At 51.1% G+C, this 27101-nt stretch overlaps 1 protein-coding gene across 4 annotated transcripts; it reads right to left on the reverse strand.

Annotated features, from left to right (window-relative positions):
• Positions 1 to 481: 481 nt before the first annotated feature.
• MAU2 (MAU2 sister chromatid cohesion factor) lies at positions 482 to 27015 on the reverse strand. 4 transcript variants are annotated; one of them, XM_011366709.2, is made up of 19 exons: positions 26693 to 27014; positions 19591 to 19608; positions 19121 to 19186; positions 18350 to 18445; positions 17381 to 17475; positions 15289 to 15316; positions 14794 to 14949; positions 13508 to 13654; positions 13335 to 13425; positions 12166 to 12269; positions 11554 to 11631; positions 11195 to 11260; positions 9176 to 9259; positions 7792 to 7841; positions 7505 to 7582; positions 7273 to 7384; positions 4598 to 4688; positions 3738 to 3865; positions 482 to 3370 (listed from the first exon to the last, which is right to left on the reverse strand). In XM_011366709.2, the coding sequence occupies exons 1-19, from the start codon at positions 26966 to 26968 to the stop codon at positions 3296 to 3298; spliced, it is 1839 nt and encodes a 612-aa protein (XP_011365011.1). In that variant the 5' UTR covers positions 26969 to 27014; the 3' UTR covers positions 482 to 3295. The 4 variants fall into 4 exon arrangements, with proteins under 4 accessions (XP_011365011.1, XP_011365010.1, XP_011365013.1 ...); XM_011366708.2 differs by having other exon boundaries at positions 9173 to 9259; XM_011366711.2 differs by lacking the exons at positions 482 to 3370; positions 3738 to 3865; positions 4598 to 4688 and adding an exon at positions 4695 to 6109 and having other exon boundaries at positions 9173 to 9259; positions 26693 to 27015.
• Positions 27016 to 27101: the final 86 nt, after the last annotated feature.

Below are 27101 nucleotides of genomic sequence, written 5' to 3' on the forward strand. Positions count from 1 at the left end.
CAGACCATACCCTGGGTGCGCCAGGCCCCGGGTGCATGCTGCGACCATGTGGGAGAAGATGCCCTACCTTCAGAGATCCAGTTCTTAAGGGGAAATGGCAACATCCATAGATCAGGGGTGGAAGTGTGTATGGGGGGAATTAAAGAGGAAAAAAAAAAAGGGCCATGTGTTTTCTAACAACACAGGGAATAGGACTCCAGGTGTGTGAGGAAGTCTGTCTGTGGCAAGGGGCAGGGAAGAGGCAGTGCTCAGAGACTCACATGTGATGTCTTTGGAGTTCCTTCCCCTCCAGCAAGGCTGGACCAGAGGAACATCAATAGCAGAGCGAAAGACTCAGGTTTCCACCAGGTCTTCCAGGTATGGGCTCTGCATCCTCATACCTGACTGGTTAGAAGCCCCTGCAGCCCTGCTGGCTGGGCGGGGTGGGCAAGATCCTGTCTGGGGTGGCGCAGGGGAGGGGCAGAAGGCAGGACACAGCAAGTGATGGCTCCTGCAAGTGATTTTACTTTAAATACATAGAAAAAGAAATCCACAAACAAGAAGCTATGTTCTATGGTTATATCTTTTAAACAATGTTTTACATTTATAAATTTTTGTTTTCCTGATTAAAAGCACCAGCTGAAGTTACAGGCTGCTAAAACCATATTACAAACCCGTTAAAAGACATTATGCCAAACATACTTATTAAAAATCCTTTAACAAAGAGACAATGCAACCAAAAACCCACCGTGCCAGGTAGCCCTTATCCTATTTCTTTGTCTGTGTTCCCAGTAAGTGGGATAGGTAGCACTTACCCCAGGGAGAGGATCTTCACCCCACCTGTGAGCACCTGCAGGGACCCAGCAGGGGGAGGCAGCTGTGTAATTTTGAGGGAACCTAGGGGCACCTCCTGGACCAGCACCTCAGACCTACAGGCTCAGGGCCACTACTGCCAACAGGAGAAGGTGGGAGGAGCACACAAGGGTCTAACCAGCTTTCAGCAACTGATCTGACAACAGAAATCCTTCTGCTACTATGGTACACCGCATAAGCTGGAGAGTTTGGAGTTTGTTTTTTCTAAACAGTTAATTATATGACACTGTGCAATATCTCCCTGGTAGCTTGCTTGCTCCCTGTCTTAAATTCTTATGACTGAGAAACTGAATGTAGACTCACAGTAAAGTATGTATGCCAGCTCAATGTAACTGGAAAATGCTGTGGTGAAGGAGAGGTTCTAAACCGTACACATAGTTTGGCTTCCATAAAGCTAGAGTGGAATATTAAATATTGAATTTTTAACTGTAAACTTAAGAACTTATCCTTAACCTTACACATACATAGATAACAGAGTGGTCACTAAAAGCACTTTAACATTAGAACAGATATTAAGTTTTGAGGTTCTTATTTCAACTGCTCTACATACAAAATGCCCTAGAAGCAACGAAAGGCTTAAATAAATACGCAGAGACGAACATGATGTGCAGCGTGATTGAAGTAATGTGGGTCTGGAGAAGTTGGACAGCATGGGGTCCAAGCTGGCAGGTGCAACCCGGGTGAGACAGGGGTTCCATCCCTTGGGTGGGGGGGAAGGCCTGGGGGACACCCTTAAGGGGGAAGGAAGACAGAATGGAGACAGCTTATGGCCGGGCTTACACTCTCCACCAAAGGCCTCACAAGCCCAGGGTTATCAGCCAAGGGGGCAGCCAGGGGCAGCCCGGGAGAGCATGAGACAGGGCCAGCATCTCCTGGGTGATGCAGAGAAGGTGGGTCCTCTTAGAACAAGCCCCGGCCAGCCCATCCCTCTGACGGCTCACTTGCTTACCTGTCAGTGGCCCCCAGGTGTGCAGCAGGACCCTGACACCAGCCTGGTGAAGGCAGTGGCCCAGGACAAGCTGACAGCCCTGCTTGTGGCTAAGGCACACCTAGGCTCAGGGGCTAAGCAGCTACCTGAGCAATCCCAGATAATGTTCCTTCTGTCACAGACACTGAGGCTTTGAGAAGCGGCCTTCACAATGCAAGTAACAAGACTCAAACCCACAAGCCACCCTTATCAGCAAGACTACTCACCACCCCTCAGCGGGGCACCATTCCCACACATCGGAAGCTGGAGGGGTGGTTACCTCGACTACCCTCAATCCATCTATCACCCCCGGTGCACCTCCTGAACTATTTAAGAAGTGCACAGAACTGAGCACACTGTTTGGGCCAGGCAGAACTTCCTTGAGTCCAGCTTGGGAAAAGGTTTCAATGTTATCCTGAAACCTAAGGCAGGTAGATCTACTCCTCCTCCCTCCTGAAGGTAGGGTCGGCTGAGCTCCAGGCATCTGCAAATGTCCTCTGCCTAGGAGGCCACAGAGCTGCCTCAGCCCCTTCATTTGGCATCCTGAGTTGGGCTGAGGAGAGTCCTCTCCCCTCTCCCTGGCTTACTACCCCCATGGTATGGATGCTGACACGGGAAGGCAGCTGGTGCTAACACGAGTCTCAGTTCTGGCTCCAGCTCTGAGAATCAATGCACATGCATGCACGCACGCACGCATGCACGCATGCACGCACACACACACCCATGTCTACGGCATAGGCACACACACACACACCTGTCTACAGCACGCACACACATGCACACCCGTGTCTACAGCATGTGTACCCCCATGGCAAAACAGAGATCCAGTCAAGGTGCAGAAGTTTGGAAGGCAAGTTCCTGGGCTCCCAGGGCCCTTGACCAGAGGCCCCAGCTCTCAGAAGGATGGACGCTGGAGAGAAAAGCAAGCTGGGCAAAGTGTCATAGCAGGGCATGCACTTTGTCCCTGATGTGAGCAATCACTTCTTCCTCCCAATTTCCGGCCAGAAACCAGCGTCTTGCCTCTGGGCTCTGGAAGCTGCCATGAGAGCAGAGGAAACATTCCAGCCTGGCACAGAAGGCCATATGATGGAAGTCAGTTGGCGATGCCGCCTACCCTGGCACTTCCCACCCAGATGTGCTCCCCAGCAGGCGTAACTAAGATGTATAGCAGGACTGGCAGTTCACGTCCATTCATAAAAGATGGCTCTGGAAAGTTGGCTTCAACGTCCCACCTGCGAGCCTCAGCACTGAGGTCCTGTGTGCAGTGGGAATGCCGGCTGGCCCTTCCTGGGAGGGTGGGAATTGAACCTGCACACTCCCAGGGACTCGGAAGCTCTGGAGACAGTCGGGAAAGAAGCCTGGGAACACTATGCCAGCATGCCTCTGAGGAAAGCACAAGTGCCATCTGGGTGGAAGTCAGAAACACACCAGGCCCTGCGGAGGCCCCGAGAAGCTGGGCAGACCCCTTCAGGGTCCTCACAGGAGGCTAGCCAGGCTGGTGTTGGGTCCATTCTGAGCTTGGAACTGCACAGGGGGCGGGCCATCTGTCCACTGTGGGAAAAGAGGACACACAGATGAGGTCCTTCCTAGGGAGGGGCAGGGTGTACTGGGCTTTGTGCCTGCATCTGTAATGCTGCCCTCCACTGGCTGGTCACCCAACTAGGGTCCTTTGTGCTCCACACCAGAGTCAGATGGGCCCTGGCTGTATTACCCACTTGAGTACTGGTGCCATCTCCCGTATCTAAGGGTCTCCTGAGGCCAAGTTAGGGATTGCTGGAGAGATGCAAAGAGACAGCAGCCAACTGTGCACTTCCTCCTCAGGGACTATGCGCACACCCTGGGGGCTACAGGCCAGGTGCTGGCCCTGAGGAGCCAACTAGCACCCCTGTTCTAACCACCCCCCATCCAGAGCCCATACCGTGATGAGGTTGTGCTCCGGGAGGCTGCAGGCCTCAATGTGGTCCTGCAGCAGCTGCTGTGAGAAGTTCTGGTGCATCTGGGCGGCTTCATGGGCATCCATAGCGTTCCCACAGGCCTTGTTCAGGTCTGAGGGTGAGATGCACACAGGGTGAGCTCACTTTGCCCTGGCAAACACCCTCCCCTTGGGTACAGGTGAAGCCCTAAGGTCGAACCCAGGTTCCACCAGTGGGTTCCTATGTACCTGATACATCACTGGAGCCCTATTTTGGGATCACCCAAGTCCACCTGCCAGAAGCCCTCATACAGGCCCTCAAGAGTTATTGAGTCATGTGTCCTTGGAAGTGGGTGAGCAGCAGGACCCATGGAGGCAGACAAAGGTTGGTTGAGTAATGCAGGGCCTCAGGCATATGAGAGCTTGCTTGAGCAGGACACCCAATACCCACTTCTGAGGCAGGAGGACTGAATGGGCTCATAAAGCCCACTGCAGGAGCAGCCTACCCCCTACCTTCTCCCCAGGGCCCAGAGCCAGTTTGTAATAGTGCTGCACTCTGAGTGCCTTTTCTGTGCTCAGAGCATCTCAGCCAGTCCTGCCTGAAAGGACGAGGCCAAGTGCCAGGGCTCATAGCCCATCTTCACCCAGATGCCAAGAATCCAGATGTCTTGCAGGTCCCGGAGAGGCTGAACCAGACTCTGCATTGAGCTGACCCCATGAATAAGCATAGTGACCACTGCCCTCAAATGGCCTCCTAAGAGCCCGAGAATGTGCTAGAAATGGGGCTATGGCCTGTAGAGACCAGGCTGAGCAGAGGCCAGTCTGGGCATCTCTGATCTATGGGAAGGGCTGGCTGTTGCACTCACCTCTCAACAGAGCCGACGACCACAGCTGCACTGACATATCTGGGATCTTGCTGGCCAGCTGCATGGCGGGCACCACCATGTTGTTACTTTCCTGTCGACCAAGAGCAGCCAGGGAATGGGGGGAAGGGGGCTGGGGCAGGCAGCAGGGACAGTTCAGACCCTACCTGCTATACCTAGCCTAGGCTGTGCCCTCCTGTCACCTGGCAAACTCCTACTTTACAGCCCATCTCACATGGCCTCTGTGAAGTACTCAACCACCTCGGGGGAAAATAAACTGCCCCCACTCCTTGGCTATGTGTGTGGACCATGGCTTCCATAGCAATTCCATATGCCTCTGCCTTTGTCTTTCCAACCAGAGAAGAAGGCACTGATGGTAGTCAGCTCTGGACCCAGATCAGGAGCCACCTGGAAAGGCAGATTCCAGGATCCCAGAGCCTGGGAGGAGGCAGCAGTCTGCCCAGTGAGAGTGATGAGGGCAGAATGGACAAAGAAGGGAGGAGCCTGCTCCTGTGGGAGGCCACCTCAGATATGTAGGGCTATGGTTAACATGTTAACCATTTGGTAACCCTCTAATCCTGACTATGTGTGACTGTACAGTGACGCCATCCCCAATTCCCAGGATGAGCTGAAAGAGAGCTGTCAGGGGCCATAAACACCCATCCCTGACCCCATGATGACTGGCAGCGCTACTTTGTCCTTGCTCATGAACCATGAGCCCCAATGGCTGAAATGTTGGGTTCAAGGTGACACTGGGAGAACGCCCTTCACAGCAGCCTGGAGGACACTTGTCATACAGCTGAAAGACTTGCAAATCATCAAAACCAACTCTTAAGTCCTAGATTCGACATAGCTATGGGTGTGCAGGCACGCAAAAGCACTACTTCACACTCCCCTTACTAGCACCTCGAAGATGACTTCCAGGTGGACCCTCTAAGCTTTTCAAGGCTGAACCAAGACCTTCCAAGACCTCAGAATGCATAACAGAACAGGAAAAACCACCCTCCTCCTCCAGGCCCGAGACTGGGCCTGTCTGGAAGCCATCTGCAGGAGTGTCTCCCTCGGCTCTCCTATGTTAGCTTGGGGCTGCCCCACAGAATTGGGTTTTGAAAATTTGCATGACCCTGAGGTGTTCTGAGGGAGACCACCCACAAACTCGCAATACTCATGGACACTAGCCTATCAGGCTCAGAGTGGCGTTGTCTGTGTCTGACGGTGTCTCCCCCGACACCTGGAGTCACCTGAGGCCAGGCCTGGGTCTGAGGGCTCTTGGGGGCCCATGTCACCCCCATATGGGCCCAGGCACACAGGAAGCAGTGCAGGGTCCCAAATAAACTCTATAAAATGCCCCGGGATCACCCCAAACATGAACCAGAGCTGTACCTGAAGAGCTGCTTTGCCCAGCCTGCCCCACTCAAGGTGGCTTCTGGAGATGTCTAGACAAATGAGAGCCAGGGAGGTCTCGCTCTAAGCCTGGGTCTGTAGTTTCTGGCTGTGTGACCTTAATCTCCCCATCTGGAAATGGGGTAATCACAGCCACACTGAGACACAGGCACACAGCCCGTATTCAGTGGGGCTTCATGCTGCCCCAAAACACACACCAAGGCCACTGTTCTTACTGTGCTCAGAGGCTGAGGGGCAGGGTGACAGAATGTTCTAGAAGGAGCAGAGCTGTACTCAGAAGGGAGAACCCACAGCTCATCCTTATCCTTTGAGGGTGGTGATATCACCAGTGTTCAGGCCATGGCCACCAGGACCTGAGGCCACCAAGGCCCACTGGCCTTGACAAACGCTTGTCACATGGTTGTGGGGAGGGGAACCTACCAGGCTCATTAAAAATGCTCATTCTTAGGGAGCCCTGGGGTTTGATCAGATAAAACTTTACAGGCCAAGACACCTGACCTGTGACATCTGTCCTGTGAAAATTGCTCAAATGAGGGTGGCTAAACTACTGAGCAGATGTAGCTTCAAAATTCTGCCATTAAAAAAACCTCTGATACAGTGGGGCAGAGAAAAACAAGGTGTAAAATTGTAAGATAGCCTGACAAATAAGACCTATGTGTGGGCAGGGGCAAGCAGTGAAAACAGGCAAAAGACAGAGGACATGCAATGATTTTCAACTTTGCTTCTTAGAATTTCTATGATGAAAACGTCATATCTTATAATATGAACAAATATTTTATTTAAAAAACTGAAAGCCTTGTAAGGTCAATGGGTGAAAGCAGGCAACAATGCACATCTGATAGGGAGACGTGGAGTTCGCTGATCTCACCGGGACCAACCCCAGGGGCTACTCTGGATAAGGGTGAGAACGAGGGTAACCTGAGGATGACGTGTGTGCTGGGCAGAAACAGAGCTGAAAGGATTATAACTGAGGACACATCTCTGTGCCAAGTGTTAACACACAGGAAGGGGACCTGCCTCAGCCCTACCAGCTCCAAGTAGCCCCACCAATCCCTTTTCTAGAGACACAAAGCTCCCCGGCCTGCCCCGCCCTCCCCCCGCCCCCCCAGGCTTGTGAGCTAGGGCACTCCTGCTCTTGCCAAGCCTCATGGAGCATGGGGGCTGGGGAGTCACTGAGATAAGGTCATCGAGGAAGGGGCACAGAATGAAAGTGTTGATTGGTGATGCCCCCGCAAGCACCATGATGGCCCCTCAGCCCAGCCCCAGGCACTCACCCTGTGGTTCCCTAACACATAAAAGATGTGGCCTAGGAGCACCAGGGAACAGGCCGTGAGCCGGTTTAGGTCCTCCGCGTTCGACATCTTCAGAGTTTCCCGCAGAAACCGCCTACGTAAGGAGAACAAACTGAAGCCCTCAGCAAAGCCCACCTGGCAGGGGGACAGAGGTCCTGGGCACACAGTGTTGGGGGAGAAAATTACCCTGAGGGCTGCCCTCTCCAGCACTTACTTGGCCTCGTTGTAGCGTCCCTGGAAGAAGGAGAAGAGCCCGCGCACGTAGAAAGCTGCTGCTCGAAGGCAGTGTGAGCTGCGGGGAGAGTGGAACATCACAACTTGGTGGGGTTTTTGTGAACGCAGGAGTCTTACAAAAGAGGAGTGGATGCTAGAGGTGGTGGTGGTGTGCGAGGTATTGGTTAACAGGGCAGCCAGGGGCTCCACAGGAACCGGAGCCATCCCAAAGAGCGGAAAAAGCATAAGACAACTGGTAAAGTGGGACCTCAGTGTGGGGCCGCCTACCTGACAGGGAAGCTGTGGTCAGGGTTGATCCTCTCCAACAAGCTGTACAGCTGCGGAGGAAACGTCAGTTGGGATCACTCTGCATTTCTAAACGTGAGAGAGTTTGGCTCCAAATATGCTACCAAATTGACTAGGGCTACCTTTAACTTCCCAACCCAATCTGACAGTGTCATGCCCTCACTCTGAATTCCAGACCTCAGCAACCTACCAAGAAAGGAAGCAGGATGTGCAAGGACAGGTGAGGGAACTATGGGACTCTGAACAGGATGCTTACTTCCTTACACTCCCATGGGAATCACAGCCTCCAGTGCAAAGGGTCTGGGGTGGGGTACTTGCACCCATAGCCTACCCTGCTCTGTGCCAGATGAGGGAGTTGGGGTACATGGGCAACTGTCTAGTCCTAGTCTTTCTATGGTCAGAGGGGCCCAGCCTAGAGGGGCAAGGTGGTAAGATAAGCCTATGTAGGCTGAGGGTGGGGGTGGGGTTATCTGGAGGTACAGGGACCTTGGAGACTGACAGGAAGCACTGTGACTGATATTTTAGGTCCCCTCTGGCTGCTGTGAGGAGACTGGATTAGGGATGAGGCAGCACCTGGTGCCCCCACAGCTCCTCCAAGAGGCAGACTAGGGGAAGGGGTGGGGGGCAAAGACAAGGAAGCTGAGCTTCCCCATGACCTGCCAAGCATGCCTCATGGAGCCCATGCCTAGCACTCAAATGACTCTGCCCACTGCTTCCTGACTGCCAAGTGGTCAAGGCTGGCTGGGCTTTTTGCTCCCTGCAGCAAAATCTGGGAACTCAACTAAGCTTTTTGTAGATAAGAGATGATGGTAACCTGAACTAAAACGAAGGCTGTGGGATGGAGAGAAGTGGTTGACTCTGACGCTCTGGAGACAGGATCGCAGAGCTGTGGCTGGGGTGGGGGGAGGGGCGTAGGGGAGAAGGCCAGAGATCTCACAGCTGAGGGGTTACAGGGGAACCTGGTGTGAGGGCACTTGTCCTGTAAGGATAGGCCCTTAGCACCCCCCACCCTGTAATCCCGAGTCTGGGGGATGAGGACAACCTGGGGCCCAGTGCAAACAACTCCTCAAGCTGCTCTTTAAAAGTGAGCCAAGAGGCCTCCCTACCACGCTACAATAGACAGTTTGAGGTAGAAGAAACTGGATTTGTTCTGGGAGAATCAACAAAGCTTGGCTTGTTTTCAACAGGGAGAAATGTTACTTGGCCAAGGGACATTTCTGTCCCAGACATGGCCTCCCCCGGTCACACCGCACTCTGAGAACAGATACACTGGGGCTGCTGAGATGGCCAGTACCCAGGGCTCTCTCCTCCCCAGTCCCTAAATAAGAGTTAAAAAATACCAAACATGAAGCATGTCACCTACTACCTCTTGGTGTCTATTTCCTTCCCGTATATACACACTCGCCAGGTTGGTCACGATGAAGGCCCATAGCTCCTGGTGGTTGGTGAGCTGGAACAGAGACATGGGGAATTAGGGGTCACTCATAGCATTGGAGCCACGCAAACGCTAGCTGGTGTTTACTGTGGAATACCTTATTCTCTTCATTTCATACATATACCCCTTGTCTGTATCCTAAACTTAAGAACAGTACAACTGTTAGTTCTTTGCACTATAAACTTGTCATCTGTATTACAAGAAATTTAGGAAACTGAGAAAAGGGAACCAGCGCTCTGATCCTGCTCTCAGAACACATTACGTTTTGGTCTATTTTCTGCTTGTTTTTCAGAACTGAGACCTGAGCAGCCCTTCCCTTCATATCGGTTGGTGACCTTGGGACCCTGTATTCACTAACATGGCAGAGGCACATGCCAGTCCTGGGGTGGGCTCTGCCAGGAAGAAGGCCAGAGATGCCACCAATGGCTGGCAGTAGACAGACCATTGTCTCCAACTCACGAATGGCCAAGAGAGGGACCAAGCTGAGTGGCTTGAGCATCATCCAGAACCTGGTTCCTTGTGGGGCTGAGGAAGCACAGCTATGTAAGAGGCTGAGGGCACCTGGGTAGTGCAGACTCCACCCACAGAAAAGGCCCAGAGGGTCCTCTGATGCAGGAGACGCTCTGGTTCGTTTGTTGAAGGACCACAGGAAAAGCTCATGTTTGGGGCCGGAGGGTTGGGTCCATGTCCTGGCTGCACCACTTCCCTGTCATTCCCTCCTGGCTGATGCGGGAATCCCTGGGAGCATACACAATGAGAGCAGCAGCAGCCACTTGTGGGAAGTGAGATGAGGAGGGGCCAAGAGAACTTCATGGGCCTATACAGTAAGTGCAGGCAGTAGGGACGGATATGGGGGGGGTCCCATTAGCCCAAGCTGACCATGGCCCAGAGGAGTGGGAATGGATGGAAGGTCCTGGAGGGCAGTAGGAGCAGGCACTATGCCTGCTCTTCCGTGGGGTGTGCTGCCTGCATCCATAGCCCTGCAGAGAATCTTGGAGCAGTAACACCGCATGAACCCAACCCTGAGAGTGAAGAGGTCTGGAGACTGGCATAAGGAGCAGAACAAAGCTAGCCATTTGATAGTCAGGGGGCACATGACATCCCAGTGACCTCACCTGAGTCACAGAGCTGCCCCCACATCCCAACATCTCTGCTTGGGGCCTCCCTATGACCACTGGGAGGAAACTATTGCCAGTCCTTTTCCTGGGAGGATGTCAGGGTCAAGTTGAGGATGTACTTATCTGGTCCTGAGCAAGGTGGGCAGAGCTGAGACTTGCCACTGGGCTATTAACTCCCTGGTCTGTCAACTCTACAAGGATGTGGCACCAGCCTTCTCCCAGGGCCTGACAGGACCCCATCTGAGGCTAGGACACCCCCTAGCGGAATTCCCACCCAATGTGGCAGCACCAGGTATCCTCTGCCCCTAGAGCACCCAGGTCACGGGGCTGGTGCAGGGTCAGGACACACCCAGCTTCGTGTTTCAACTCTCTGTATAGACAGTTCTTGGAAGTTCCTGAACCCCACTGAGTGACTACATCTTCAGTTATGTCACAAGCCATCACCAGTCTGGTGGGCTATTGGGAGGGCTGGCTGGGAATCAGGAGTAAAACAGGCTAAACACACTGTGGCACCAGTGGGTACCAGGCTTTCCTTAGTAGCTGTCTTTCAGGTTTGGCAGGGGAAGCCCCACCCCAGGTTGACCAGAAGCCCCCTTGCCCACAGCCATCCGTTGTCAGGTTGTGCTGCCAGCACTGGTCTTGTCCCCATCTAAGAAGCACAGGACCTGCCATGGATAATCCCAAATAAAGTGCATCACTGTAACAGCTGGCATGAATATTACAGAGTCACCCGCTGACCAGTTGTGCACGGCTGTTGTCCTCATCACAGCCCACGCCTGACTCCTTACTAAGAAGCACCGCCCGCCCAATAGGGAGAGGGCCGGCACCTTACCCGCAGGGCTGTGGTGAACTGGGCTTCTGCGTTGTCCATGCAGTTGACAGAGACACAGTACAGGCCCTGGAAGGAGACAGTGAGGGCTCAAGGACTCACCGCTTATCCAGGGTTGCATGGCTGCACCTGGATGAGCCTGACTAGTGCCTCTGAGATAGCTATACCTGAGCTTTTGCTCTGGTGAGGAGACACAGAGATGGCAAGCTGAGTTATTCCCTCCTCCGAGGACCTAAGTCAACTTGAACTCAAGGTGCTTGTCAGAATGAAGCCCATTGGGATCGTTCTGGATTCTGCCCGGGATGACGATCGCAGGGTTGCTCATTGGAATGGGGCTGGGGCAGGCAGCTCTGTGAACTCACCAGCAGTGTATGCAGCTGTGCTGCATGGTTGGAGAAGAGCCGGGGTGACTGCTGGCACAGCTGGCAGACCTGGGAGATCTGTTGGGAGAGTATGCCTAATGTCACAAGACCTACAACCTGGGACCTAGTGTCTATATCCTGCCTGTCCTAACTTGGGCACAAAGTTCCAACGGATATGCCCATTGTGAGGGCAAACAGTAGCCCTGATCTCCTTGAGGACAGTGACCTTTGTCCGTGACCTGCTTTCTCCTCCCTTTCCAACATGTCTTGGCCATCAGCACCTTTGCCCTGCTTAAGGCCCTGTGCTCTCTCAAGAAGGTGGGCAGCAGGGGATACATGGGGCAGGGAGGGGATTGCCATCAGGGGACCCCAAGGTTCCAGACCCCATATTCCTTGGACACACAGGCTTTTAGAGAAAGGACCGCTGACTTCTCTATCTCGTTGTCTGATCAACTGTGCCCATGCAGGATCACAAACTTCTAAGTTACCATGGAATAGCTCGGGTGGATGTCCTGCCGATGCACACGTGGCAACTCCTGAGACCTCGCAAACTTCAACCACCTGCTCTCCTGCCCTCCCACCCTGTGTGTGCGTGGCCCCCAGTGGCCTCACCTCCTGCAGCGCGGTGGCCTTGTGTCCCGTGACAAGCCTGCACATTATGATGTGCTCAAGCAGGATCACTTGGAAGGAGGACAGGATGGGGCTGCAGTCGAGCACTAAGGGCGAGAGGGCAGTGAGCATTCTGGGCAGCTAGAGAAGCTGAGGAGAGGCCAACCACCACACCGACCCCTCAGCTACCAGGTCTGAGCCTACTCGCTCTGCTGAGCACCAGCCCAGCGTTCAGCCCATCACTTCACTCATGCCTGCTACACCACTGAGTGATGGGTTCATCTCCCTGTCTAGGTGGAGAGACAGGTTCATAGCAGGTTCTGGTGACCGGAGTGTTTTAAGAGTAAGAAATCCCTGGAGGGACTTGTTTTCTACCCTCATCCATCATGACCCAGCCTCATACTCAAGATCACTCCGGACATGGTGGGTTCTAAAAATGCTGACACTGCCCAGGAGAGTGAGACTATGTGACAGCCTCAGGCAGCAGTGAGGAGGACCCAGTTTCTGGTTGCCCCAAGTGCTGTCCTTACACTGGAACCGGAGAGCACAGCCCTTTCCCAGTTTGGCTATAACTGGGAAAGGGCTGTGCTGACGGAATAAACTGTGATCCCTGAGGGCTCCGGTTTTCTGGCCAATGGCTCCTCCCCAAGCAGCACTGACGAGGACATAGAGAGTGGGTAAGCAGTAAGAGAGACACTGAACCAGAGCTCTGTGTTCCTGCTAATCAAAGGTGCTTGGTCCCACAGGATGAATTAGTCAAGAGTCCAGGAAGAAACCACAACCTTGGCATCAGCTGTCAGTCAGCAAGAGCCGAGTTTCAATCCTGGCCTCACCCTGAGCACGATCAATGTCACAACGCGGATAATAGGAGCTATGACCTGTTTCAACTGTCGTCTTCTACAGGCCCTGGTGGGATACTGCAGTCAAAGCCATCTTATGTAGTGAGGGCGACAGATGGCATAAGACCCCTGGCCACGGATCAAGGGTCAAGCCTAGGCATGGCCTGCTCTGCCCTAAACCTAGATCATCCCCATCTGCCAACTGAGGTAACAAAATCCATAGGGACCACTTGGAACTGCAGTCTTTCAGAGTTCCTCAGGCCCAGCAGAGGTCGTGGTCAGACTTCCCACCAGGGGGAGCTGTGGCCAGGCGACCTACTCAGCCCAACTTACTCTTGAGCTTCTCCAGCTGCATGAGGGCCTTGTCTGTGTACTTCTGCGCCTTCTCTAGGTAGCCGGCCTGCATGGAGTGCATCACGGTCACCTGGCGACAAGACCAGACGGCGGTGGTCACCAGGGTCCTCTCCTCACCTGCCTGGCCCCCGGCCTTGGCCCCAGGGACTGACCAGGTAGACGAGCACGCACATGTGCTCCTTGGGCAGCCAGTGGAAGAGGTCAGCAGGGTTGCTGGGTAGGATCTCATCATCGTGCAGCGTGGAGATGGTCTGGATGCACTGCTGCAGCTGCTTCAGGCATGGCTTCACGCTCTTCACCTATAGTAGGTGGGCGGCACCACTCACCTGAGTGCACGCCCACTCCCACCAGATGCCAACTCACCAGCCCCTTCTTCCCTAGGAGCTTTCCCCATGTCTACCACCTGCAGGAAGCCCGCCCCTAGATGGGGCAGCAGGCTCTCAGGGTGTGGGAGCAGAGTCAGGTGGGACATCTGTGGGACTGAGACTCAGCCACTGCCTAGTGCTGGGCCCAACACCAAGGCTTGGGAGAGGCCTGTCCAAAGATCCTCCATGAGCCACATTTCCTCCTTCCAGAAGTGACCCTGAGAGGGCAGGACAGGGCTAGGGCAGCTAGCAGTCATCATCAAGGGTGGGAAGTTGCCTCCTGGTCCCAGAGTCCTGCAGGTGCTGTGGCTCATATTAACTAGCCCCTGGGTACTGGAAAGCCCTGTCCCAAGGCCCCATAGGACATCTCCACAGCAGTCAGCACCCTATGAGTCTGCTTTGTGTTCCTATGTATTGAGCAAGCGCTTGGCCCAAGAAATAAAGGTGGTCACAGGTGGGGGAACGTAGGCAGCCCCTTACTAATGAAAGGCCTGCCTGGCACTTTCTGGGGCTCCATCTGCGGCCTCCTAGCACCCAAGGGGCCCAGTCTGTGGTCAGTCACTGGGACGGGGCAGGGTGAGGTGGATGGGGCAGCATCCCCCAAAGGCTGAGACATTCACCACATAGAATATAGCTACTTCTCAGCCACACGGGGATTATGGACTTGAGTCTCCGACACAGCTGATCCTGTGAGTCCCTACTTGAACCCCACAAAGCTCTCATCAGCTGGGGGTGGTGGACAGATACTGCTTGAACACGTGCTGTCTTAGGCACCTTACAAGAATCATAATGGTTTACTCACATGGATCCCCAGATGCCCTTAGAAACCTGACTGTTCACACCTTGTGAATATGTGAGGCCAAGACAACTCCCTCCATGAGGCCAGGCTACTCTCAGAGGCCCCTCTGCCTGCAGGGGAACAGCACTTGTGCCAGAGCATGACGGGGTATGGGGGGGAGCTAAGCCCTGAATAAGATGCACTTTGTGGTCAGGGACAAAAGGCGATGATAGAGGAGATTTCTTGGTCTGCCTGCCTGCTCCCCAGCAGTCCTTCTGTGGGAGGCATTACGTACCTGCCCGGCATCCAGGTAGTGTGTCACCTGGAGCACCAGGAAGAAGACGCGAAGAGACTCCTTCTGGATGGGGTTCCCCTGCCAGTTCTCGACAATCTGTCCACAGAGGGTCAGCAGCGGGTGGACTTCTTGCAATTTGCGTTCCATCAGCAGCAGCTGGGGAGGAGAGGAACAGGCACTAGGATTCCCTTCCAGTGCACAAGGCCATCTGCCTGCCACCCACTGGGGGACTACAGGCTCCATGCAGGGAGGCCACACAGCTAGGCTGGAACCAGGGTCCAGGCTGCTTCTTCCTCAGCACAAATCCCGCAACCTCGAATCTGAGTTTCACCTCTGAACCCAGCTGGAGCACAGAGGCCTTGCTCTTGCGGCTATCTGTTGTACTTAAGGGTCTGGGCACCCAAAGGGCTGCACCACGGGGAGCAGGAGCCCAGCCTTGTATCTACCATACCAACCTCATCTAGCTCAGTCCCATCCAGCTCAGCCTCAACTTACCATCCCTTTGCTGAGCAGGAACAGAGCCCTGGAAAACAGAAAGGGGGAGTCAGTCTATGAGGCCCAGCTGCCTCCTAGAATGACTATGCCACTACAACACTCACAGGTACCAATGAGCTCCACAAAGGAGGGTTAAGCAGATGACAGCACCTCCCGCCATCCCCAATGAGGTTGGTTTTATTTATGAAACTACTCTTTGTCCTGTTTGGTCTTTCTTTTTTGGCCTAATTTAGACACTCATCATGGCTCAAGAGCCCAGAAGGCATAGATGAGTGCTCAGAAAGCATAGACAGGCAGGGTTCGAGATGCCATGTCTCCCACAATCTCACTCTTGCTGACACAGACTATCAGGGTTCTGCATTGGTGGACAGCACAGGGCGGGGGGATGAGTCGGCAGGCCTGGGCATCTGAACTGAAATCCGTGCCTCACTGTGGCCCCTCTGTGCCTCCCCTTCCTTCAACTGACTAAGCCCCTCGGGTCCTCCTGAGTGTTAAGAGGGTGAAACCAGGGAGCCCCCTTAACAGCCTTACCACCTGCCATCTCTACCTGCAGCAGGCAACAAGACCAGATTTCTACTCTCTCTCTTAAACCTTTCTGCACTTCTAAATGTGTGTGCTGCTGTCATCACCAACAAAATAATAAAATGAACATGTTAAAAAGTTCAGGAGACAGCTAAAACAATGGAGGAGGAAGCTTGGGAGACAGTGGCTGCCTTTAGGAAGAGCAATGGTCATGCATAGCCCACAGGCTCCAGTTTGTTGGACGTCTTAGTCTCTGTCCTGCTAGCTTTGGCAGAGTCCCTGTGTGCTGCGGCCAAAAACCCATCAAGTGGGCACCGTTCTCCCCGTTTTATGTGTGAGGAAACTGTGGTGGGGAGGGCAGTCACACAGTCACACAGCCTGCAAGATGTCTGTGTTTCAGGTCACTGCACCATTCTCTGTTGTTGTGACCTCATAGTGTGACACTCTAGGCCTGCTTGCCCGCTGTGCAACTGTTAAAATCTAAGGCTTGAAACTTCACAAGGTTCCCATGTTGTCACACAGGAAGCAATTGTTCGAAGGCCCTATATGGTTGGAGGTCTTGGGCTCTGGTAGAGCTTACCTAGGCCACCTGCCCAGTGGCACAGAAGCTTGTCTAGGGATACCTGAGCATGAACATGCATAGTGTGTGGCTGTCTCTGTGTCCTGCAAGGCGTGTCACCACAGATCCAGTGACAACTACAGCATAAGGGGGCCAGGAAGAGTCAGGAATATGTTACAGTTGCTATTTCAGGGCAGGATGGCTGAGGGATGAGGACAGCCTATGGCCCCATGGGGACACTTGCAAGTCCAGAGCTCAGAGAATGAAGTTAGGGACTGTTTTGTCCCAACAACATGGGATAAGCTCAGCTCTGTGATACAGAAATATAGAACTTTCCAGAACCTCAATGACACAACAGAGTAAGAGCACTGCTGCCTGGAGTCTGACTAGTGCAGAGGATTTTTTTCCTTGGCGGGGGGGCGGGAGGAGGGGGAAGGGAAGAGACAGACCAGAAGCCTTCACAGAGAGCACATAGTGAGGCACCTATGGCCTCTGACCCCTGACTCCCAGCCCTATGGCACAAGTCTCCAGATAGTCTAAGCAGTTATGTGCATAACATGAACCTATGTCCCTTCTTTATACAAATGTCCACTTATTCTGTCTGCTGTTTTTCACCTAAAAGCTTCCTGGCATCCCAAAAAGGACACTGGAATTGCCTAAAGTGCTGCCATGTAGATGGCACATGCCCTCTGCAGGTGCCGCTCTCATTATCTGCACCGCCAAGAGAATCGACCTAGCAAATCATCTGAGCACTTTTTACTTCGAGATACTAGAAATGTGAAAGTGCCAATTGTGCTGAGAATGCTGGCTGCCCCTATCCTCATAGCCGACTCTCCAACTTTATGAACTGATGGGGCAAAAAGTAACCAGTGCTACAACCTATGCATTTCTTACTATTTGTGCGGGTGACCAGTGTTCCATGCTGAATGCCAATTTTATGTGTCGTCCAGGATCAAGATGGCTGAGCTCCTTCCAAGTAAGAGGGAAGGACTGTGGGAAGAGGGTGCCTACCGTGTATACTCGGATCCTACCACCCGGGCATACTCGGCTCCCACGCCCAGGAGGTCACAGGCTGACACCAGGTCCTTTTCAAGTGTGTGCAGTTGCTAAAAAGGAGAGAGCACAATGATCCTTGCTTCTGAACTGCTTGCTTTACAGTAACCAGTACCTGCTCTTAGTGCTTTGTTGGCAAGTTAAACTAGACCTCCCTACCCATCAACAAAATGGCCTCAGTGTCAGTTTTGAGCTAAATTAACCAAACTATGTCATCAATATTAATTGCTTTGGGTATAGAATTCCACTCTGCCTCCACTCTGGGTCGCGGAGAAGAGAATCTAGGGGAGTACGTGCCTAGGACAGAAGAGGCATCCCTCATGGTGGAGCCTATCTATTCCCAGAGTCTTTAGGTATAGTTACTACAGCCAGGAAGGCCCAGCCCACAGAAACCCTTCTATCAGCATCTCAGAGTGCTGGGACCAGGGTACCACCTATGTCTATGGGGCTGAAGGGAGGCTGGGGCCCAGGAGGAGCACAGGCGAGGCTGTAGCCCTGCAAGGGCTTGACTTGGGCATTTGTTGCCCAATAGGTAGCCCCTTGGAATCTCAGCACAGCACACAGAAGCATGGTGGGCTTCTGGCAAGAAATGCTCTCCAAATTTAAATGAACACAAGCCAAATGGAGCAGCATGAAGGAGGGGAACGCAATGACAAGAGTCCCTCAGTCAGCCCCCCAAGACATGCTGGGGGTACTCCCACCAATCACTCCAGACACTGAGCAAGAGGCCCATGCTGGGGTTCCTGCTGAGAACAGAAGCTGAAGGGGACTTGTGAGCAGGCTAAAGAACTGTTCCTCTGTCTCCACTCACTTGGTGCAGCAGGATGTGGAGGGTGTTTGTTCTGGAATATACCTTTATTTGTACACTATGCAGGTGGATGTGCCCCAAGGTCATGGCCCCACCCTGCACCTACCCACAGTACTCACAGCAAGCTGGAAGAGCAGGCGGCAGTGCCAGTATGGGGTCTGCTGTGAGATCTGGATTGCTTTCCGCAGCAGCGGCTTTGCTGCATCAACAGAATTCTGAAAGGAAACAGTCATGTTTGGGGAGGAAAAGAAGACAGCAGGCAAGCTGGATTCCTTATGCAGCAGCTGCAGTGCCAGAAAGCCACTCCTGTTCACACTCACCAAAGGATTTGTGGGTTGCTGATTTACTTTATTAAAAGAAAAAAGATATTTTATTGGACTCACTGGCTGTGAAGTTTTCACATTGCTCTTAAAATAACTCATTCAACTAAACTGAAAATAGCTTTAGCTCAAAATCCTGAACAGTCAAATTGGATGATAACTGCCACCTTTCCTGTTCTGCAACAAGAGAGATAGGCCAGGGCTATGAAACATGCACTCATGGCTGCCCAAGGAGCCTCACACACAGTAGCTCAAAGGCGATTTTCAGCTACATCTGAGATCAAGAACCAAATAGATAAACTATATGGACTTATCCAGGAACTAATCATCTTTAGCCTAGGAATAAAGCCGTTTTCTAACAGTCTTTGGAAAGTCTTGGAAAAAATTTCTGCTGGCCCTCGTGAGCAAGTGATCACTTACAGCTGCCCCATGCCAGGGTATGGGAGGCAGAAAAGTAATGGAAAGCATTAAAAGCCAAAAGAGAGTCGAGTACTTCTGAGATCACTGATAGCCACTGCCTTCACTACAGGGAGAGGGACTTTGCTTTCAGAAACTTTCACAGGTTCTTACCTCTTGACAGTATAATTCAGACAAAAGACTGGCTGCTTCAAATTTAACATCTTCAAACTGTGGGATCTAGTAACATACGGTTAAGGAAGTATAGATGCTGCAAAAAGGTCAGTTTAAAAGGAATAAAGTATGAGATTCTTACATTGCAGAGGTTAGCCAGTTAGGCATGTCCCCTTTTCTGGCAGGAAGATAAGGATATGTGAAACCCCAAGTTCACATATCCCCCAGAAATCCCTGAGCTTGCTGCTGGCCAGATGTGGAGCTGGATGCTGGGGCACAAACAGGAGCATGGCACCCATGGAGAGGCTGCTTGTCTGAAGATGCAGTCATGTCCAAGCAGCAATTCTTCAGGTGGTCTATGGGGCAAGGCCTAAACTCATGGTGTACATCATAGCAGGGATTTGTATGTAACATATTCTTTTTATTTAAACGGAGCATTTCTTGAAGGGAACGGTACCAATAAAGGATACTTGCTGTGATATCAACCACTGAAAGAGAAAGAAAAAAGGATTAATTCTCAGCCAAACACTTGGTACGTGTGTTCACTGGCTCCTCTTTGGGGTTTACATAGGTTGTCCCGTCACAAAGACTGCAGATATTCTGTTAAGTGAGAAGGTGGTCTGTGGGCTCACTTTCCCTCTAATCCAGCAACCAGAGCATGCCAGGGGGAGAGGGAATGACACTTGCTCCCCTACTGACAGGGGCTTCCTGTCCTACTAGGCTTCTAAGTCAAAGTCAGAGCCCGCTAGTACCACAATGCTTCAGAAGGGGAAAGAGTGCAGAGGGAACCCCCGCCCACCGTATCATTCACTGCAATATCCCAACAGCAAATCATGACATGAGGAAATCAATTACAACCAGAGTGGGTCTGGGGGTGTCAGTCCTTTCTGGAGAAGTGGCATTTAAAAAGATGCTTGGAAATGAGCAAAGTTAGCATTAGAGAGGAAGACTCCAAGAAGGACCAGTATGAGCAGTACCGGGCCAGGGGACAGCGGAAACCATTCTGAGACCGAAGCTTGACATCCTTCTGCTGGCACACATGTAGGATGAGGTTCAGACAATGACATGCTCCCACTTGTGGACTGCTGTGCCCTGGAGTTCCACATTCTGATAGGAGGTGATGAGGTCCCGGGCCAGTCCACCCTACCAGCCATACTAACTACAGTCTGTCAAATCATCCAGGACTCAAGCATTCGCCTGACACTGTTCCCACTGATCCGCATCCCACAGACGTCTTGGCGGTTGTTGGGAGGTAGATCAGCAGCTGAACAGAAGGCCCTGACTAGCCATGCTCTGTGGGAGAACAGCATAGGGTGAGGAGCATTTGGGTCTGGGCCTTGAAGAGTGAGAGAGGGAGACAGGGAGAGAAGGAAAGAGGCGGAGGGGGAGGAGGGGGGAGAGAGAGAGAGATCCTAGGCAAAGGGAAAGTGGAAGGTACTCCAGGTAGAGAAGAGCCTGCGAAAAGGCAGAAGTCCAGGAAGATGAGGCTGGAAGGTATCTGTGCCACTATAGTCACTGGCAGTGGTTGACTATAGGTCGTAATATCCAGATGTCACCCATGGAGCCAGACCTAGTCAAAGGTATGAAAAAAAAGCACCCAATGAGATCTGATTTTTAAGAGCATCCTAGATGCAGCAATGAGAATGCAAAGGAAGGAGGGAGAGGAGGAAGAACCAGAGATTAAATTTCCCTGGGGCTGCTGGCTGGGGAGACAGGCAAGGGGAGGGACCAATGAAAGGGTGGGAGGAGGCTGGAGATGCCTTTGGAGCAAGAGTGGTAGACAAGGAAGTCACAAAAGAGGCTGGGAAAGACTTGGAGCTGCATCCCAGACCAGCTGCCTGAAAGCCACAGGTGGGCCAGGAGGGAGAGAAAGGAAGAGGGGAGGAAGAGGGAGAGAGCACTTCTGCACACTAAGTGCCACTGACTCTTTCATGGACATCAACACAAGCACATGTGAGTGCACATGAAAAAGCACATGTACATGCACACACATGTTTGCAGAGCCCAGGCAAAGGCACACTGCAGCCACCCTGAGTGTCCCCTCCTAAAGACCCACTGCAACAGGGTCAGCAGGGACTCAAGGGTCCCTAGAAGGCAGGGCCAGTGCCTGCTACTAGGAGTGTAGCCCCAGAGGTGAAACTTCAGGGCTGGAGGCTGTCTACAGGGGCTTTCTGCAGAACCCACTCCCCAAAGGAAAGGACAGTCTAGCAAGAGAAGGCCACCAGTTGGAAGGAGGGATGGGATGATGTGGACTTGACTGTGTGACTAAAGAATTGGGCTAGGGACATGCTAAGATCTGGCCCAATCTCGAGAATCTGTGGTTCTGCAACTTAGTCTCCACTTGCAATACCTACCTCGGGCAAGTCCTCTGTGCTGAAGGGGAGCCCTCTAGTAAGAATACAGGATGGATAAAGAGAACATGGACATACACAAGAGGATGGGGTTGGAGGTGTGGACCCACATGGAGGAGTTAGATCCTAGTGGCCCTTGGCATCCATTTCCAGGGCCATGGTCTTTCTCCATTGTCTTACGAGTGTACCCCACTTTAAACACACACAAATGGGGGACATTAGATAAAGCCCAATGAGTGGCTCCTCACGGTGCTACGTCCCCAGCCTGGAACAGGCCGATACACAGGAAGTACTTGGGAAACATCTGTCACTTGAACAATGATTTCCTCTAGCGTCACCAGGAAATGAGAGCAAATGGCCACAGAACTGAGGCTTATGCCTTTCAAGCACAAAGATCTAACTCCTAAATGGCATCAGACAGCTCCTTGTCTTCTGCTTTGTATCTGAGCATCAGTGTCAGTGACACCTTGAGCCATCCCCCACAATGACCCATTCCTGAAGCTAGAAGCTACATAACTAGACCCATGTCAGGGCAATTCAGTCACTTTCCCAGGATTGTTAATCAGCTGTCAATCAAATAACTTTGCTTTTGTAACTTTTTAACGCTTGCAACATAAAACAACACATCAGAAATATAGACATGAGAAAATATATATCCATATCACAAATAAAATACCAGGGTTGCTATCTTACCCAAAGTTGTTACCTCATCTGTATGCTTTACTTTGTAACATTAAAAAATATCTTGTTTCCTTCCTTGTGATGGGAAAGCAGCCCTGCAGGTGTGGGTAAGGATGTGAACAACTTACTAGAAGCCTCTGGGGTCACTCTGGGGCTCTCAAGGAAAGCAAGGGTCACTGCAGAGCCAGCATGTACCCTGAAGGGTAGAAGGGCCTGGATCAGCACACCTCTCATGCTTGGAAGATTTGGATCAGGGCCGAGAGCATTTCAAGGTTTCTTTGTACCTTGAAATCAAGGTAACTTTTCTAAAACATCAGATTTTTATGTCACCAGAATATGTAGAAATAGTTACTGACTGCAACTCTTCTGGGATGAAAGCACAGCATTTAGGAGCCAGCCTTGCCTCTTTCTGCTATGTGAACATAGCTACAAGAATCTCCCTTTCAGTGTTGTCACTGGCAAGTCAGAAGTGGTCCCCACCTTGTGAGTTTGAAGATTCAATGAGACAATGAGAAGCACCAATGTATGACTTGGCAAGAAGGTGACAATACTACAGTAAATTCCCAGAGAAGCAGAAGAATTGGGGGTTGAAGGTGAAGCAGGGTGCAAGTTGGTGGAATCATGAAATGATGGCTCCTAAACAGATTTTTACATCTTGAAATCAGTGACGCAGAGCGTATAAGAGTGATGAAAAGAAAAACAGGAGGAAGGACAGATCACTCTTCCATGAAAATACTTAACACAAGCTCTGCAAATGCAGCTTCTGCACAAGGTCCTGCTTCTGGATGATGGGGCGTGGAATTTAGTGGGACACAGTCACGATCCCAAAGGATGACAGATCTGCTCCAGCTGCACCTGATGATGAAAGGCTCAGAACTGAGCCCTTTCAAGGCTTGAGAAAGGGAAGCTTTAATCATTTGCTGGGAAGGTAAACCAGAGACTAAACCCTGAAGCATAGTTAACAAGTATCTGGACGGCACAGTTTGGAGGTGCTTTCTAAGTCAGACGAGCAAAATCACTGTTAAAAATCAGCTCTGTTCCAAACAGGAAGAGAAAGCAAACAGGCTCAACATGTATATAGCAGTCAGAAGAGACCACTGAACAAAGAAGGGCTGCCTGGATTGTAGCAAATAATGAACAATTTTTCCAGAGAAGTAGCATTTATTTCTCTGTGGCTTTCAAGTCAGGATAATCTAAGGATGATGATGCACTATCCAGACCAAGGGATAAAGAGAAATGTAATCAAAAGTAAGAAAGTTAGGGGAATGTGCAAATTACTGATATAAAACTGTCCGCTTGAAAGACAGTGTGAAAATAATAAAGAGAAGACTGAAAATTCACGCAGGAATAGATGTGTAGCAAGAGGAAAGATAATAAAGTGAAAATGAAATGTAAAAAAACCCAATCTGACAGAAACTGCAGAAACAGCTTCATAAATTCTCTAGCCAAGAGATTTCTGAGTAAAGTGACATCCTTTATAATCACTCAAGGAGTTATTTACTCAAGGAGTCTCACAGCAGCCAAGAATTCTGACGATACATTCATATCACTGCCAAGATTATATCAAAGAAGGAAGGATCTCAGGTAAGCTGTTCTGTCATGCACTGTAACAGCTGCAGGATTCTCTGGATAGAATAAGGGAATGAGGCAGCCAGCAGGGGCTCTAAGGGTCTGTAGAGGAAGGTGTCATTGAGACCAATGGCTTCAACCTCAACAAAGCTGTTGAGGAAAGGGAGAAACACCCTTCATAAGAATGCTTAATAGGTGATTCTTTCAAAATTGGTAGAATTAAAGAAGCAGTTGGGTAAGTATGTTATATATTCATTCCAGAAACCTGACAAATGCAGTTGAGGAGGCAGTTAGAAAACAACATTAAGCAGATAGAAGGGTAAAAAATCTTATATGTATATATATATATATATATATTATATATATATATATAACATATATATATATGACATATATACATATAAAAGTGATTACCAAATGTTGAGGTCTCTCAGACAGAAAGCAAAAGGCAATGAAAATAACAGGGAAGCTGAATGTAGTAGTAAGTTTAGAGGCCGATAAAAAGTTTTACCTATAGAACTTATAAGTTAGGAAAATTACTTCAGGAAAGAACAGGAGAAATGATCAAGGAGAAAATCATCACAACATACTTGAGAGTCATTTACCTTCTTTAAAAAGTTTTTTTTCTTTGTTATCTTGGGTGGGTTCCCTAAGAAGAAATTGAAACCTCTCTGGCATTTGCTCTTCAGAACTAGAAATTAGCAAATCACTTCTAAAAGGAGAAAATATTATCCTTTATCAAGTGAGTTTGGGAAAGGAAAGAATAAAAGTTGATATTTGCCTGATTTGGGAAAAATGCACAATAACAAATAATGATTAAAGAGAGCATGCTTGCATTGCAACACAAAAGGAGATCACAATTTCAGAAGAAAACAGCACAGGAAATGACACTTTAATTGAAATCTGGACAAATTCCCAGCTGAGAATGCAAGGAACAGAAAGAGATTTCCAAGTGTAAAGTCAATGTAAGCTATAGAGGGGACCCTGTGGCTTTGTGGAAGATCCCACAAGATTCAGGGTTATGTAAAATCGAGGGAAGGCACTTCATAAGAATAACAGTTTAAAATTATGGATCCAAAAGCCAATGGCTACAAAGAAGCAATCTGAGGCATGGCCGCTTCCCCTCAATAGTGGTGAGTGGGTAAAATGTGACGATATACAAAGTGACAATGAACCACTGCTAGAAGCAATGGCTTTCTAGACAAGGAAAGGGAGGTGGCAAGATTTATTGTTCATCAAGAGAAGGAAGAACTTCAGAACAGGGAGCATCTACTGAAGACGCTGGCCCCAGGCACCAGGAGTCACAGCCTCCAGCTCCCCACCTCCACATCCAAAGAAGCCTTGTGTTTCATTTGATCTCATTCTCATCACTGCTATGAGAGACCCTGACACAAACCAGTCACCAATCACTGACAGCTCAGGCACTCGAGATGCATCTGATACCCTGAGTGGTCTTTTAGGCTCACTTCCTTCACCCAACTTAAGGCTCTGCTCAAATGTCACTCCCACAAATAGAAACTCCCTCACCACTGTCAACTCTATCTCTTCTCCCTGGTTTATATTTTTCATGGTTCTCCTCTCATTGCCTACAGTATTTTACTACATATGTATCTTACTGCATATTCCTTATTTGTCCCCCTAAAACATAAGCTTATATGGGCAGGGACTATTTTAGTCATTACTGATCCCTAGCACCTAGAATAGGGACCGGCACCTGGTGTGAGCTGAATAGGTACTTGCTGAATGAATGAAAGAATAAAAATTCACAAAAACAGTAACAACTTACTTTCTTGGTGTGGAACCTAGCAATCTTGAGCCTAGGTTTGAGCCCAGTTTTGTTAATAACTTGCTGTGTGGCTTTGGGCCACACAAATCAATTTACTTCTCTGAGCTCATAATATCTCACTCCTGAAACAAGGAAGTTGATCAAGCAAGGACTAAAGTCCCCTTCCAACATCACAGTCTGCAAGAAAAATATTTGGTATCTTCCTGAAGGCAACTCGTTACCAGCCATGGGTGGGTTCAGATTTACCTCAGATCAATACATTTTAAAAATCTAAGTCGAGTCTATTCAAGTCTCTTCTTTAAGGAGAATTAAAGAGTAAATGGCAAAAAGAGGGACCATTCAGCACTGTTGTGAGAAGAAACTCCACAGCCAGAAAGGGTAGAATAACAGATACATTCACACATTCTTTGAAGCACCAAGATCTCAGAGGTCAAGACTGGGGGTGGGAGGAAATGAGGCCTGCCTTAAGGGAATAGACTAGTGGATGGTGGGAGGAAAAGAAGTCTTTGGTGGATAGAGAAAGCGAGAGCTGCGAGATCCCGTACCCTTCCCCCGCCACTGAGCAACTGGTCCTGGAATCCAGACTCCTCTCTGTTCCACTTCCTTATAGAACTTCAAATGACCAACTCTAGGCTCTGGGCCTCTGCTTCCCACCTCACGTCACTGATGGGGACACAATACCCTCCAGACACTTATTAGACTTCCCAGTCTAATAAGTGAAAAGATGCCTTCCTAGGTTTCTTGAGAGACCAAACTTCAGATTCCCAAGAGATGCCTGCACTGTCACCTCAATCCTTCCTTATCCCGAGTCACTTCAGGAGGGAGCTTACGGGCTGATGCTCCCGGGGCTGAGCTCTGAGAAGCTAGAAGCTGCAGCACCCACTGGCCGATCTGGGGATGACCCCCTAAGTGTCAACAGGTAATCTCCGCCTTAAAACCTGAAGAATTTGGAGACCCTGTTGTTCCTTAGAATAGCGGAGTCCTGGACCTTGCCTGTTACCAGAGACGTTAAATAACGTACGGGGTGAGGCTGGCGGCCTCGGCGTCCCGCCGCTCGTGCGGAAGTCGCACCCCAGGGACCCGAGGGGCAGCCCAGGTGGCCCCCGCCCGCCGGGATCGCAGACCGTCAGCCAAGGCCCCGTAAGGAGCCCGAGCCTTCTCTCTCGCGGCCCAGCCCGCGCTCACCGCCTTCTCTAGGTGGCTGCGCGCCTGCTCGCTGTTCTTGGTGTGGTGGTAGAGCACGGAGCCGAGCTGCAGGTGCGTTCGGGCCTCGATGCGCTGTGGCGGCTTGAAGGGGAACACGGCCTGCAGGCAGTGCACGCACAGGCGGATCTTGGGAGGACTGGACGTGCGGAAGTGCTCGGCGAAGCCCAGAAGCGCCAAGTACCACGACTCGGCCGCCTCGGCCTGCGCCGCCTGGGCCGCCGCTGCCTGGGCCGCCGCCGCCGCCTGAGCCGCCATTTTGGCCTCCACAACAACAAGCCGTCGCCACAGGGAGGCGGAAGCAGGCAAACGGGGCGGGGCCGGGCTCTCCTTGCGTCTCTCGCGAGAGCTGCCGCACAAAGCATCCCGGAATATGTAGTTTGTATTTGGA

This window comes from Pteropus vampyrus, unplaced genomic scaffold, assembly GCF_000151845.1.
Source record: "Pteropus vampyrus isolate Shadow unplaced genomic scaffold, Pvam_2.0 Scaffold126, whole genome shotgun sequence".
NCBI lineage: Eukaryota > Metazoa > Chordata > Mammalia > Chiroptera > Pteropodidae > Pteropus > Pteropus vampyrus.

Excerpts from the sequence above, each read along its gene's own strand:
- MAU2 (XM_011366708.2), bottom strand. The coding sequence starts at position 26,968 with ATGGCGGCTCAGGCGGCGGCGGCGGCCCAGGCAGCGGCGGCCCAGGCG. Across the intron at positions 11,632-12,165 it reads AGGCCACCGCGCTGCAGGAG|ATCTCCCAGGTCTGCCAGCT; the intron begins GTGAGGCCACTG and ends CTCTCCCAACAG. Across the intron at positions 11,261-11,553 it reads CACAGCTGCATACACTGCTG|GGCCTGTACTGTGTCTCTGT; the intron begins GTGAGTTCACAG and ends GTCTCCTTCCAG.